Below are 16341 nucleotides of genomic sequence, written 5' to 3'. Positions count from 1 at the left end.
AACTGGAAACATTCTCAACTAAACTGTGTTCCAGTCCAACTCTGAGAAACTCGGTCCACTCTCTGAGTGATGGTCTTCTTTCATTCATTCATATGTCAGTGGACGAAATGCTCTTTGTGTGCTCAATAACTTTAGATTTTTTCAAATCTTAGCAGTCCAATTTCACACCTGGTGCGGAGAAAAACATAAGATGAAAGTCCTCTTTTCATCAGTGCAACAAAAAGATGATGGTTTTCTATAAAGATCACCCAGATGTAAAGCCTGAAGACTTCTGGTTTTCTTTTGTACCATTGAGGTCGAAGCAAAGTATGTTTTCAACAAAGTGATAAGGGAAGAAGTGTCACGCCATCATGAGCCTCAACCAGACAAGAAGAGTCAAAATCTGGGGTGCCAAACATAAGGTCCGTTGGCCAGAACTGTTGCGCAAAAGGCTCAAATTTGGTCCCTGTAATGACCAAGCAAATTGAAAATAAACTGGTGACTTTTAGAAGAATGTTCGTAGTGAAAACCAAAAATTTTTTTTACTGTGTTTCCTACAAAGTCACTGAAAATGCAGCTTTGTGAAAATGTCCCCGTGTCGACGGCGTTCTCCAGAGATTCATGACTCCTCGTCTAATTAGCATGAAAACTACAATGTTCTCAGTGTTTCTGCTGTTCCCGGACCTTTAGCTGCAAACTAATCAGACTTGTGGTTGCACTTTGTCCAAGTATGAAGACGTTCAACGAAGGTGGAAGCTCAGTTTGAAGTGAACTTATTTGTTGTTAGATCTTTTTTTTCCCCCCCTCATCATTCCAGTGATTTTAGTCTAAAACTTCCTTTGATAACCTTTGAATTCAGGCAGGAGTGGCACACTTATCCCCACTCACACTATCAATTACACCGTCACTTTACGCCTTGGATCAATTGGCCCACGTCTAGAGCCCATTATGGCCCGTTATGGTTCCCCTGGGAATCCGCAGCCACTCCTCTGTGTGGAACAAGAGAGAGAGATTGGCTGTCAGCGCTGGATTTAAAAGGCCGTCAACTTTTTGAGCTGTCATCATCCTTCAAATCAGCTAACTTTCACCATGTGAGTGCTCTGAGGTGCCGTTCTCACTGCAGCTTACAGAAGACTCAATGAGTGCCATCTCTAAAAACATTTGAAAATCTGGTCTGAAAGCTCGAGCTAATCCATAATTCCACTTTGGAAGGTCTTGTGTCTCATTTTGGATCCAGAATCGGTCATGTAGAGAAAAAAGTCAGTTACAAAACCACAGCCTGCAGGAATCTGAAGTCAGGTTATTATCACCTACTGGGATGTTAAAAAGCTCCGGCGCCGTGCAGGTTTTTTAGTTTTGGCTGCACATCAAATGAAAGCCGGTGAAGGGCGAGGGACAGGAAGGCGATGTTATGCTTACAAAGCCAAAATCACTGAGTCACAGCATTAAAGTTAGAGAAGAACAAGTTAAAGATGCGTGAGTGTTTTATCAGTTTTTGATATATCATGAAAATATGTAAATATACATATTTTTGTTTGCAGTGTGTTGTTCTCTGTGTTATTGTGGTTTCATTACAATCACAAACATCTCCAACTCGACATGCTGATGACATCATTTCCAGTTTTTAGTAACATGGCTGTGTAACGGTGAAACTTTTGTCAAACAAAAACCCCAAAATGATGCTTTTTTACTCAAAACATTGTGGTGTAAACAAGATATGGTGGGAATAAGTGTGTCTTGAGTGTTGGGCGACACAGTAATGTTTTGGTGAATCGGCATTTCTTGGATCCATTCTGATGGCCACTGAGGAGTCATAAATGGAAGCTGCTGGTTTTATGACTTTAAGACTCCTCTGTGATTGTTATTATTATTATTATTATTATTATTTTTTAAAGAAGTGATGAGTCCTGACCACCTGAACTGACTCACCGCATAATACAGCCTTAAGTGTGACCCTGGTGGTCAAATCAATGTATTGCAGTTAATGGCATGATTTCTTGCAACAGGAAACTGTCCTCTTGTGGGCCAGATTGGAGTGTGGACGGTCATTTGTGGCACACGGGCTGTATGTTTGACACCCCTGAGCTTAGCCGCCACTGAGCAGTAGACATGTAACGATATGAAAATTTGACATCACTATAATTGTGCTCAAATTTATCACAGTTATTGATATTATCACGGTATTGTGAAATATGTTCAAAATGTTAAAAAAAAAAAAAAAGTACTCATAGGCACTCTTAAATCAATGAACAATGTTTTATTTTAGAAAAACCACTCCAAAGAAAATATGAGATGGCCGCTGTGAGGTCTCTGGCATGTTTGGATGTCGGTGCGATGAGCAGCCTCCCTTTCAAACGCCTGGGTTATCATTTGTGCCACTCTGACCGGAGAAGTAGAAGCTGGAGGATTTGTCCTGGTTCTGTCCGCTGCACGTGCTCTATGTAAATAAGAGGAAAGCAAATTTATAATGGTTATTTTTAAATAATTATCATTATTCATCACACACACACACACACACACACACCGTGTAACTGTCTTCTGACAATTAACCAGTTGTTGTTTCTATGTCGGACTTTCTGTCGGCAACGATGGTGCATTTAGCTTTAGCCATGCAGCTAGCACTGTGCCGGAGCAGAAACGAGACAAACACTCACAGTTTTCACGGTTCCCGAAGCGCCGCATGCGTTCATTTCAAGTTAACTTACCTTTAACTCGCTCCATAGTTGCGGGCGGTGGTCCCGTAGATGAGCCATCATGCTGGACGTGTTTCCATCCTTCGCCGATAGTTTCCTGTTGCATTTTCGGCAGACTGGGCTGCTGTCTTCGACCAGTCTCCCTTCCGCGTATTTAAAAAAAGCCGAAGTACGTCCAGACTTCGAACTTGGTCTGTGGATAAATCTCCGGCAGTACTGCTCTCCGCCATATTTACGAGTTGTTTACTGTGCAGTGCGCTTGTGCGCAGGGCGCCGGTGTCCGATCAGCTGCCTGCAGCTGCACTTCTCACAACTCCTGAGATTTTCCGGATTGTGACAATCAAACACGGTTTAACGTTAATTAAAATTTTAAACGGTAGTACTAACCGTAAGACATTTTACCGCGGTTTATCATTTTTACCGGGAATTGTTACATCCCTACTGAGCAGTGTCATTTTCTCAGCTGGCTCACCACGACTTGTATTTTGAATTCATTATAAGAGATTAGCTCTCCAGTTTGTGTTCTTTTTTCCTGAAACTGACACCATGCATGCATCCGTGAGCTGCAGACATGCTGTTGGAGCTGTTGCTACATCTCCGAGCCCCCTCAGTGTATGGCTGTATGTGTAAGTTTGCATGTCTCCTCCTCCCTGCTCGGATGCCTCCTCACTCTGGTTGCAGTGAAGTTCAGCACCAAGGGAGATGAAAGAGTTTCAAGCTCTGCACCACTGGGAAAAAAACATTAATTTTCCCTCCATTTGTTTGTTTATTCTAACTGCTGTATTACTCCCCGTGTTGTTTCTTTTTCCCTTTGGGTTTCTGCAGTTTTCTAAATACTTAAGAGATTCAGACAACTTGAGGAAAAAAAAAAGAGAGAGAGAGAATGAAAAGGAGGCACGCAATTGCATATATCCCCTGATGTCTCATTTAAAGTGAAAACAGACGGACGGTACAAAACGATGTGGATTAGAGCATTCTCCTCTCTCCTTCCTTGACTTTCATCTTGCTAATAAGCTGTGAATCTCAGCGCGTCTTCAGAGGTTTCTGCTCTCCCTTTCATATTAACATTAGGGCTGGAAGATGCAGCGGTGATCGAGATGCAGACCTCGGCTTTAGCAGTAATTGCATTGAGGGGGAACGTTTTGTTGATCAGCATATAATCGACTTTATTAAAATGGTTTGGTGGGGAAAAGAGAAGCATTATGAAGTGCTGTGAGGAGGAGAACACCTTAACACACTGTAGACTACTTGGAACAATGAATTATACCATCATTCAACATTTAGAATTATATCTTTACATGACAACGTTTTCAAGGAAAAACTTTTGTTGCGTTTTGAGAGTCAGTTTACACAGCAAAGTCACTGAAAATGCAACTTTTTGAACACACGTTCACATCCGTCTCCCTGAAAACGGAGGAAAACACACAGTTTGTGAAAGGCTGCTGCCACGCACGTGCACCACAGCCACAGTCAGTCGCCGTTGGGCACATGAACAGGTAAACTGGCAGTCAGAACAATGTGTCCCTCTGGAGTGTTAGTTGGATTTAAAACCAGACCATGAGGAAAAAACTTTCATGATGTCTATAGAATATATCAGGAGACATGTTTCCCCAAAAAATGCACATCACATCTGAGTCTAGTTATTTTAAATTTGAACTTTCTTTTCAAAAACTTTGACTATGTTTTAAAGAAGCTACAATAAAAACATAAAGAAATGTTGTTTTCTCAAAACTCAGCCGTTTCATCCTCATGTCTTCATAAAATACACTGTAATCTAGTATATGCTGACTGCAAAAACAATACAATACAAAAAGCACAGTTATAAGCAAAAGTGGGTTAAGTATATCACTGTTAAACTATATATATCTAAAAGGTGGTTGGAAGTATTTTTCAACCAAGTTTATAAACATAAAACTAGAATGAAGTATTCAAGTTTTTGGGGTGGAAAAAGTTCTCTGTAAAAATTATGAAATAATAATAAAAAAAAACCCAATACTTATGTGATTGATTTTTTACACTACCCCTAGTAGCCTTAAATAAATAATACACACATGTTGTGACTGTTAAACAGCAATTTGTTGTCATCAAGTTGTCATCTTGTAGGACTGACACATATTTAGCTATAATTCATGAAATAATTACAATTGATGTTTTTTCTCTTTCTCTCTCTCTCTCTCTCTCTCTCTCTCTCTCTCTCTCTTTCTCACACACACACACACACACAGACAAAAGAAGAAAACAAAATATATACACATACCTTGAAACAATGTGTCTTTGTGTGTTGTGGGGAGCAGCCTGACTGATTATTCTGTGAACCTCGCTGCTTCTGTTGTCAGTGTAAACACCTGTGACTCAGTCCTATCTCTTTAGACTCCTGCAAACAGTTTTTTTTTTTTTTCTGTAGATATTGCAGTAGCTGCAATGAAAGGCCAGCAGATCAATGGCTGGTATTGGTGCCATTCTTCACTGCACAATGAGGCTTCTTCAGGACACAACCGCACAACAACATTTCCATGGTGGAACACATTCAATTTAAAAGCGAGCCAAACGCTGCGTCGTGGAAGGGAACGATATGAAAAGTGTGGAGGGGGGGAAACAGTGAAGAACTCGCGATGAGTGCTGTGTTTATCCACTTCAGTTCACACGACCTTGCACTGAATGTCTTTTATAACAGCCTGCTCTCTGATCACTAAAGAATTAACTCAATGCAACCAATGGTGCTGCAGCAAAGGGTTATTTCTGACAGATGACACTACAAGGAGCAAATACCGTATTGGCCCAAATATAAGACGACTCCGATTATAACACGACCCCTATTTTTCAAAGATCATTTTGTGAAAAAAAAAAAAATGCTGAAGACAATAAGGTCACTCATAAAACAACTTTTTATTATACAATTATTATAAACTCAAAAACTCACAACTGAGATAACATTTCATGAGATATAAAATGAAAAAAAATTACTACAGTATTGAATAAAAAATATATTCTCTTTCTCAAAATAAGAAACAATAACCAACAAATAAGAACCCTCAAGGGGTCAAAACTGCATAAATGATGTAAAGAACTTTCCAGGTCCTTCAGCTGAATCAGGCTCTGGTGGTGGACATTCCGTCTTTCCGTTTTTCAGTGACGTATTCACTCACCCTTCTATCAGTCTCTCTGAAGCGTCGCTCCTGGGACCACGGAAAGCTTTTCTCATCGTGTTTACCGCAGTTGTTAGCATCTGTAGGCATTTTTTTTTTTTTTCCTGTGCTCTCCACTCTGCTCCACCAGATCTCCTGGCGGCTTGTTTGATGGCTCTGCTGCGTTGATCACCATCAGTTTAAAGTTGGTATCATAACTTCCCCTCTGTTGTTTGCTCAGTTGTCCAGCGTTCGAGCCCCTTTGTTCCAGATGATCCGCCATTTTTCATCAGATCATTTGATCTCATTTCATCGCTCCACGCGCTCTCTGGTCAGTGATACTTTGGCTACATCTAGCGGCGCAGATGCGTATTGACATCTACCGTAAGTCCGCGATTATAACACGACCCCACTTTTTTGTATGCAATTTCTGGAACAAAACATCGTCTTATATTCGGGCCAATACAGTAGTTAGCAGGTCATATTTTATCTTGTTTTGCCAAAAATTTAATACTCCGAGGGTCAATTTCTTTTTTTTTTTGTTTTTTTTTTTTTGTTTTTAATGAAACAAAATGCAGAGAAACATAATTATTCCGTTTTAGATTTTCATTGAAAGGATTCACTGTTACAATCAGCCATTTTTCTCTGTTTTGGGTTTCAACCTGCTGCTTGTTTTTGTCTATTTTACATTGTGGGCCTTTACTTTCCAGTCACAAGGGCCGTCACTTTAAAATGTAAAGATTACGCTGTGAAATACAAGGATTGCTCATTTTAAAACTGAGGCTGACTTCTCAGAATAGAGAAGTCACATCACGGCAGTGCGACACCAGGGGATCATTTCACTGTCAAATGTAATTTTATTTCAAAAGTAGCGTCATAAAACTTCTCAAAAATATACCATTGTCCTAAAAAATGTTATCCAGCATTTTTTATATATTCTGTCATCGAACATTGTTTTACTTTACTGACACAGTCAGACTGTAATCCCAGTTTTCTCGGATCCTTCAGTTTTTTTCAAACCTTCTGTGTATGTATGAGAGGCAGCTCCCACAGCCTGATGCTACCACCACCATGCAAATGCTTTTGTACTTAATAAGTCAACTCTTATTGCATAATAATTTTACTAGGCTACACTTAGGCTACATAGAAATGGCTCCATTCCTTTTCTTTCAGTGCAGGAGTGGCTGCAAGCTGTTTTCATATTGCATTTTAGAGGTTTTCATTATGTTTTTTGGTTTGCCTTTATTTGTGACAAATGAGGCATAATGAATGATCAGTTAGTAAAACCTGTTTCTCGGTCAGGTTTTCTGTTGTCATTTTTGCAGATAGCCTTTATGCTTTGGATTGTTGTGAGTAAAATTCTGAATCTTGGTCTAATATGACTTTCAGGCTTTGCAGCTATTTTGTGAACTCTCATAAGATAATGGTTATATAGTTTCCATCCAGTGGTTAGAGTGCAGTGTTAAATCAATGTGGTTGTTAATCTTTAAATATCTACAGTATATGTGTTCTTAGTGATTTTTTTTTTTAATGCTGGGAAAAATGTTGTGTCGTAGTTGGTGCTGTTTTCCAGCATCTTGCGTGTTAATGACAGAAGTGCCATGTTTAGTAGAGACTCTCCGTCAGATGTAAGACTCTGTTTCTGATTGTGGATCAGAGCTTGAGCAGCTCCTGACTCCTTCAGCGCAGCCCTCGTGCTCATTTTGAAGATAGAACCTGGAATATTTTCACCACAGCTCCAGAAAGACTTGATTAGTCAATGTGTTGTCATTGACTGAATTTAACTGGTGCCAACAGTCTTTTAACTTCATTTCTCTCTGGTCTGTAGGTGGAAATGCAAAGCTTCGCTACCAGATCACATCGGGAAACACAGGAGGAGTGTTTGATGTGGAACCAGAAGTCGGCACCATCTTCATCGCCCAGCCGCTGGACTATGAACAGAACAAACGGTGAGCACACTGACACTGTGTGATTTTATGCAGCACCATTCAACTTTTTTTTGTTTCTTACAATATGCAAACCCATGTCCCACCAGGCCAACTTTCTTCCCAGAGCACAATGCTTGTAATATCTAATATAAAGTTGTTATCACCAGATCCTTGATCTGGCAGCTTCTGGTGGGCTTTGGGGGTCAAGTACACTCAAGAACCGGTTTTCTTTTTCATTGTAGCTGCACACATTCAGCAGTCCGTTGCCAGGTGATACATTTTTGCAACAAGGAGCGTTCGTGGCCTTACATTTGTCAGAGTACCATCTTCATGAGGGCAGGAGGCAAGGCTTCCCTCTACATCAGTCTCTAAAGCCCCTGGTCCTCCTCCGTGTGCTGCCAGGGTGGTAAACCTTGGTTCTTTAGGGGCCTTTTCCCTCAGGTTTTAGGTCTCCTCCTTCACTCCTGATCCCAGTTAGAGGTGTCAGGATTGGCTGAGAGGAGGATTGACTGATCACAGCTGTTATCTGGTTCACGCTCATTTAATAGAGGCAGGAATCCAAAACCAGCAATCCAAAAGACCAAAATTCACCTAAAAAACACAATTAAAAAAAAGAACATAGCATGGAGATCACAAGAGAACGGTGATCACAGAAACAGTGGAGTGACAACCTGAACACAAGGTTGTGACTGAACAGTATTTACTACACTACAGTAGATGTTATCATGAATCAATCCACATAACCCAGCGTTTGCTCCCACAATGCATCAGTGCTCCGTGGATGCCCATGGCCTTGCTGTGGGTTCACTGGTTTGATTTCCTCTTCACTGGGTTTGGTGCATTGTGATTACTGCAGCCCAGGGTTACCCCACAAGAGCTGCTCCGTCCAAACTCTTTTCAGTCGCTCATTTTTTCTTCAGCGATGTATATTTTCCACATTAGTCAGTTATTGCTGTTCTTTGTGAAATTCTGTAAAATCCAACTTTAAACTCTACTTTGAATAAATTGCCTGTCCTAGTAGTGAAGTGTCAACTTGAGAAAACATGTTTATTTTGTGTGTTCTTGATCAAATTTCTCTCAGGTACAAGCTTCATGTCCTGGCCTCAGATGGGAAGTGGGAGGATTACACCACCGTGACGGTGAACGTGGTGAACAAGAACGACGAGGCTCCGGTGTTCACTGTGAACGAGTACTACGGCAGTGTGACGGAGGAGCTGGACGGCTCTCCAGTGTTTGTCTTACAGGTACACTCCAACATGGGCGCCTCTTGTTCACAATATATAAAAGTAGCACCAATATTGAGGCGCGTGACATAAGGTGACTTGAATTTTGCTCAATATAAGAATTATGAATGATTTCAACACAGTTTTTTATGAACTGCTGTTGTTCTGTGTCACTTTTTCTCACATTTTTCCGAGAAAAATTTGTTCCCCCTGTATTTTGACCTGTAGTTTGACCTAGTTTTAGAGATGGATTTAGGCTGTCTTTAGACCTGGTTTTATATTGTATTTAGACCTGATTTCAAATTCTGTTTAGATCTGGTTTCAGGTTGATATTAGACCTGCTCTTAGCCTTTATTTAGACTGGGTTTTAGCCTGTACTAAGACCTGGTTTTAGCTTTTATTTAAGACCAGGTTTAAATTGTATTTTGACCTGATTTTAGTCTTTATTTAGACCAGCATTTAGATTGAATTTAGACTGGGTTTTATCCTTTAGTTCGACCTGGTTTTATGCTGTAATTAGACCTGGTTTTAGGTTGAATTTTGGTTTGGCTATATCTTGTATTTAGACTGGAGAGTAGACGAAGAAGCTAAATAAGGAGCCACTAAAAACAAACAAATGTGGCCAATTTGTCAACTGTCATTTAGAATGGATGTATTAGTTCTCCGCTTCGGAAATGGACATAAACAGAGTTTTCAGGCACCTCATGGAACTAATCTGAGCCTGATTTAGATAAAGTTGACAGAATCTTGGAATACGACGGCACCTGGACATTCATCAGCAGTTTGAAAAAGGCTTCTCTATTTCCTCCTGTTGCTGTTGTTTCAGACCACACTGGCTTGTCTGTTCTTTGGAGATGATTTTCCATAATGGAAAAGAGGAATGGTTTTTAAAATGTGAACACATAGCAGAGCAGCTTGTTGCCACTGGGACTCTAATCTTCTACTATTATGAAATTAATAACAGTTTCAATTACAGATGTTTCAGTAAGCTGGAGAAAACAGTTGTGGAGCTTCTGTCTTTGTTGCTCACAATTTCTAATAAGATCCCACAGAATGACTCGTGACTCGTAACCCAGAACTAAATGGTAGTAAGGATTCCTGACTTTATGGCTAAATTTATTGAAATCAAAACAACTGTCTTCAAACAGCTTGTAAACCATCTCTTGGAAAATTCTCCTAATTTCATCCCGTCAGATTGCAGTGAAATTTGAGTAAGGCTGCCATTAAACATGCAGGGCGGTGGTCCCCCAGGGCCAGCATTGAGAAATACTGTTCTCCATTAAAAATACATGTCTTTGTCATTAACAGAGTCTATATCATCTGAGACAGAACTTATTCATAGCGCGCCTGCTGCTTTACCTCTCTTCATATGAGAGAGCATAGTTTCAGTAAAATCCAGCTCCGCATCACTCTGAGATTATTGAGTCGAGCTGAAAGACCGTCGGCCTGCCGAGAGCGTAATTACTGCTAATGTGTTCTGGACGAGTGAGACGGAGCAGGCGGAAGAAAAGAGGCAGACGAGGTGAAGGTCGGGGTTGAAACCACTGTATTTACCTACTTGACAGTTCATAATTAAGGAGTGCTTTCAGTCGCTTCATCTCGGCAACAGTTAAATAATTAATTAGTAAAAAAAGAAAAAGAACCCTAGTCATTACCCTCTGTGTGTCCCTGTGGCAGGTAACGGCGTCCGATCCGGATAAGGATGCTGACCAGGAGGCCCTGCGTTACTCCCTCCACGGCCAGGGAGCAGAGAGCGAATTCATAATAGATGAGGTCACGGGGAAGATCTACGCCCAGCGGACCCTGGACCGGGAGGAGCGTGCCGTTTGGCGTTTCGTGGTCCTGGCTACAGATGAGGGCGGCGAGGGTCTGACGGGCTTCACGGACGTCATCATCAACGTGTGGGACATCAACGACAACGCGCCCGTCTTCACCTGCGCCCCCAGCTGCCACGGAGACGTGACGGAGAACTCTGCGGCGGGGACGTCGGTGATGGAGATGACGGCGACCGACCTGGACGACTCTGCCGTGGGCCAGAACGCCGTGCTCTCCTACCGGATGGTCGGCATTTTAGATGGCACCAACGCCGAGGTGGGAGGAGTGCCCACCTTCACAGAGATGTTCGCCATCAACCCCACCACGGGGACCATCACCGTGGGCATGGGGGGCCTGGACAGGGAGCAGGTGGAGTCCTACCTCTTGCTAGTGGAGGCCAGGGACGGCGGCGGGATGACGGGAACTGGAACCGTCACCGTTCAGATTAAAGACGTGAACGATCACGCGCCGAGATTCACCGATCACTCCTGCCAGGCGAGGATCTCTGAGAACGCAGAGCCGAATGCAGAGGTGGGTCTTCGCTCTGATTCAGCACTGAAACAAGAATTCACGCACTCAGGACGCCTCCGGTGCAAACAGTCACAGTTAGGGGAAATTTAGGGTTTTAAAAATGGGTTTCTGAGGTGGAACTTTTCTAAATTCTCCAGTGCTGTCCCACGTTTTGTTGTCTTTGTGCATGTGTGTGTGGTTTCATGACAAAAGCAAACGGCGGTATCTCTGCAACATCAAAAAATATGTCAAACCTCGCCCCAGCATTCAGCGTTTGAGCGAGCATCTCTGAAGACTTGGACTCCCTAAACGATGCAGACTCCACTCACATCCTCTGATTGATGATCCCAGGTCCTGGAGCTGGCTGCAGAGGACAGAGACACTGGAGAAAACGCCCAGCTGACCTTCAGCGTGGTGGCTGGGGACCAGGAGCAGAAGTTCTTCATGGTCAGCCACAAGCAGGAGCAGCGCGGAACCCTGCGGCTCAAGAAGCGGCTGGACTACGAGCGGCACAGCGAGCAGAGGTTCAATCTGACGCTGAAGGTAGGCGGGAGCCGGTGGAGCAGGAACCCTCAGTGTGAGTCTGCTTTGGCGTCACTGCTCCCGTTCCGGCGGTTTCGTCTCTCCTGTGGTGGGAGTGGGAGGAACTGAAGTCGCTTGATGTGCAGCTAGTGATGGGATGTGGTGCCTGAAGTTGAGCTGTTAAAAATAGGATTTTAGGAGATATCTTGTGTACTGCTGGGAAATTCAACAAAGTAGCTGATGGCAAAATAGAAATATGTTGGGTTTTTTTTTGTTTTTTTAAAGCAGTGATCACCAAATTATCTATCTCTTCAGTACTTGGAAATCCCTCAAACCACCCTGTCAGCTTTTCTGTCTGCAGCTAAGAGCCTCAATGTGAGGAGGATTCTCGGTTGTCACATGTCAGTTACAGACAAAAGCTTTAAAGCTCCATGATATCACTTTTTTTTTTATTCTTGACAGTGAAATGTTTCTAGTATAAAGCATATTATAATGCAAGGGTGGGTTTCAGCCTGGTGGATGATTATTTCTTTTTCTCATTTAGTGCTGCTTAAAAAGAACAGTGCTGGTCAAAATGATTACCTGTGATTTATTTTTTCATTTTGCTTGCATAATGAAGATATATTGAAGAAAGCAGACTTTGCTAATCTTCTTCTGTACCCAGCCTGTTTCTAGGATGCGGTGGAAAAGTGAAAGCAAAAAGATTGTTTCAGGTGCACAGCAGTGTGAAAACATACTATATAAAGATGCACTAATACACCAAGAAAAAGACAGTTCAAGTTAACCTGGTCTGTTCTGACACAGTCATCTGCAGCATTTATGACCAGAACAGCCTTATTTATGACTTTCCACCAATTCAGATTTATCCGGAGCAGCAAAACACTTTCGACCGTTGAAGTGAGGCTGACAGATACCAAAGTTTGGTAACTACGGCTGCTTTAAGACATCTGCAACAACTTGATCTTATGTTGCATTTATGAAGTTTCAGTAACAATTTAAGTTTTCTGAAAGCTTCATTGAGCCATTGCAGAAAGGACAAAGAGCCTTGCTGGTTGCAGGTTGAACGCCCCTGGTCTATGGTTGATCACTGAGATCATTGAGATGTTTAAAAACTGTTTCTGTCCCTAAAAAGTCCATAACCAATCATGGGCAAAGGGGCTGACAATAATTTCATCCATTTATATCTAAAAAATGTAATAATTATTTCTGGTCTTTCGCCGATTCACATATTTTCCTCATTAGTTTTGTGGCGCAAAGTTCTATTCTGACAGGTTTGTTCTTCATATCTTCCCTTAACATGTGATTCTGTCCACAGGTGGAGGACCTGGACTTCTCCAGCCTGCTGCACTGTGTGGTGGAGGTTGAGGACTATAACGATCACGCTCCAGTCTTCATCCCACACTTCCTGTCGCTCGCCCCGCTCCCCGAGGACATCAGCGTGGGAACCAGCGTGGCCCGTTTGGTAGCCAGCGACTCGGACTCGGGCCAGAACCGAGACATCACCTACAGCCTGTCCGAGGACTCTGACTCTGAGGGCCTGTTCACCGTGGACCAGTCGGGAGTGCTCTCGGTGGCCCGGCCTCTGGATCGGGAGAAGACGGCGCAGCATCACCTGGTCATCGTCGCCACGGATCACGGCGTTCCGCCCCTGTCCGGCAGCGCCACGGTTCAGCTTCCACTGCTGGATGTGAACGATAACGGGCCGGAGTTCGAAGCCGTGTACGCACCGGTCGTGTTTGAGAATGTGGCGGGACCACAGGTGGGTGTGATTTCATTTCAAAACCAGCTGAAAACTAATTTCATTGGCGTTTGACAGGTACTCGTATCGTTACTCAGTATCGTACGCGTCCTTCCTCCCTTGTCCAGGTGGTGAGAATGAACCAAACCTCCACCCTCCTCCGAGCCGTCGATCTGGACTCTGCGGAGAACGGCCCGCCCTTTCACTTCACCGTGCCGTCCGAGTACCGCCACAGCAACGACTTCTACCTCCAAGACAACCTCAACGGCACGGCCACGCTCACGGCCCTGAGGACCTTCGACCGCGAGCGCCAGAAGGAGTTCCTCATACCCATCGTCATGAGCGACAGCGGGCGTCCCGCCAAAACCGTGACCAGCACCCTGACCGTGACCATCGGCGACCAAAACGACCACGCGCACGTGGCGGGCGAGAAGAAGATTTTCATCAACAGTCACAGAGGTGAGGGGTTCAGTGGTTTAGTGCGGGAGTTATTCTTCTTCTGTGGTAAAAATCGAGTGGGTGGTCACCTCTCTCCAGTGGTTCGCTCTCAGCCAGTCTCTTCTCCTCAAAGACAGAAACATCCTGAACAAAGTAAAGTGCAGCATGTCTACCTTCAACTCTGCCCTTCATTTCTGTCTGTATATGTAGGTGAAGCTCATAGTGCCAGTCAATTAATTCCTAATCAGTGTGCAGCAATTAACGCACACTCACACACACACACACACACACACACACACACACACCGTTTTTACGATGTTTTTCACCTCTGCCTCAATCCGCCCGCTGCCACCGCATTGTCATTGCCAGTGTGATCGGTGTTTAGTCAGAACGACTCCCATGGTGCTATTCTGAGGGCCACACAGGCGAACCGTTGCTCCGTTTGACATGCAGTTAATCACAGTTATGCCATTTATTCTTCCTCTGTCGATTGCATGTGGGCTGCAGCGCACAAACAAACCACACACTCCATTATCCCCGCTCAGGCTCGGAGTCACAGTCCCTCTCAAGATTTTCTTGAATACTTGAACAGTCGGCTGATGGGAACATTTGCATCTCAACTGATCAAACAATGAAACTCTTTCTGCTGCTTATAAGGAAAATGTTTTATTTTTCTTGTGCATATCTGAATGTAAATGAATGAGCGACGGCGCTTTTGCCACCAGGACTGTGAACAGTTTGTTTTAGTCCAACTTTTCTTCAAAAGTTTCTGCCAAAGACAAACAATAGGCTAAAATCTCGCATGTCAAGGACGGCCTTTAGATGGTGAAGGGTATTTTGTGAGTAATTCCCACATGGTTTGGTGTGAAGAAATGGAGAAGAGGCAATGACAACAGTAAGCCTTATTTGATTACAATCATTGTGCATTCCACAAACGTATCTTTCATGCATTTCCATGTACCTTTCCCAACCACCAGCAATGTCACTTCTTGGGAGTGAACCCTGAGGTGTGCACACCCAGGGATTCCTATGCAGCCGTTCACCTCTTTATCTGCTCCATACCCCAGTTTTCAGGACTCCTTCACCTTGCGTGTCCATGTTTTGACTTGAGCAACATATTCAGTACCCAGGCACTCTGTGGACAGTCCTCATCCAGCTCATTTCAGATGGTCAGCTGTTAAACTGAAGCATTTCTTTCCTCTTTTCAGGCCGCATGCCGACCACAGTGCTCGGGAAGGTCTACTCTCCCGACCCCGATGACTGGGACAATAAGACGTATGTCTTTGAAGGCCACGTGCCGAGGTAAGGAAGACTGTTTGAACCAATCGTTATCCTGTCTTAAAACTGTCATGCTGACCAGCCTAATACAACATCGACATCTAACACAGTTATCAAATAGCGTCTAAAACAAAATGCCTCAACAGTGTGGTGATGAAACCAGAAAAAAACAACGCCCAAATGTTAAAAGGAATGAAGTAACGTAGTGTTTACTTTGAAAGATTTAATATATCAGGTGATACTCTGATGATGTTTGCAACAGTCCTCAAATGAAGAATCTAATCCTAATAATTCACCTGAACTGCACAGGGATGGAAAAAACTACCTCCCAATGACAGGAAAAAAAATGAAAAACTAAAACCCGCGCACATTAGACAAGAGATTCTGAACAGTCTGAGTTTTCTTTCCTATTTATTTCAATCCTATGTGCTGTTATTAATCATGATTAAAAAAGTAAATCTTTTGACAGCTTTAATATAATTGTGATGAACACTGACAGCCCTACTTAAAACATATGGCTGATGTACCTGATCATTTGGCGTCATGTAAGATGATCATTTCTGACTCAATCATTCGCTCTTGTTTATATTTTCCGATCACCCGACATGACACACAGATTAGGAAACCTACAGACAGTCAATGTTGAATTAAGGCCCAGGTCTGAGGGTTGTTCTGTCTGCTACTCTTTTGAGAATTCTAAACAAAAACACAAACAAAACAAAACAAAGAAAAATTGTGTTCTTTGGAATTTTTTAAATTTTCTTCATGGTTTAGAAAGTGTGATTTGAGCCTCTTTTGGGCCACATTTGACCCAGGAGCCTTATGTTTGACAACCCTGCTCTCCATACTGTACATCTGAACTGGTAATCACAGTAAAAACAAAGGTAGTTTTTCTTTAAAAATGACTTCCTGTGCTCTTTTTTCTGTGCATTAAAAAACAGGTTTTTTTGTGTGCAAATAAGGTCACCTGATTTGAAGTGAAAAATGCAAGACTGACAGGTCTCTTTAAGGGCCTGGAGGCAGGGCCGGCTTCCAGCATGCGCTATGTAATTTGACGTCGGCCTCATTACTGTAAGAACCTTCCCAGAAGCG

At 43.0% G+C, this 16341-nt stretch overlaps 1 protein-coding gene across 1 annotated transcript in view; it reads left to right on the top strand.

The window, feature by feature from the left end:
* Nucleotides 1–16341, top strand: part of LOC115389974 (neural-cadherin-like) — a 292942-nt gene that overhangs the window by 114029 nt on the left and 162572 nt on the right. The window contains exons 17-23 of the mRNA XM_030093594.1: nucleotides 7626–7746; nucleotides 8807–8969; nucleotides 10626–11294; nucleotides 11625–11816; nucleotides 13111–13554; nucleotides 13662–13992; nucleotides 15180–15273. Coding sequence (XP_029949454.1) covers nucleotides 7626–7746; nucleotides 8807–8969; nucleotides 10626–11294; nucleotides 11625–11816; nucleotides 13111–13554; nucleotides 13662–13992; nucleotides 15180–15273 — 2014 coding nt within the window. The remainder of the gene's footprint in view (nucleotides 1–7625; nucleotides 7747–8806; nucleotides 8970–10625; nucleotides 11295–11624; nucleotides 11817–13110; nucleotides 13555–13661; nucleotides 13993–15179; nucleotides 15274–16341) is intronic.

This window comes from Salarias fasciatus, chromosome 1 (assembly GCF_902148845.1).
Source record: "Salarias fasciatus chromosome 1, fSalaFa1.1, whole genome shotgun sequence".
In the NCBI taxonomy this organism is placed as follows: domain Eukaryota; kingdom Metazoa; phylum Chordata; class Actinopteri; order Blenniiformes; family Blenniidae; genus Salarias; species Salarias fasciatus.
The sequence above is the reverse complement of the archived record's forward strand: the minus strand, read 5'-3'. Positions and strand labels throughout refer to the sequence as shown.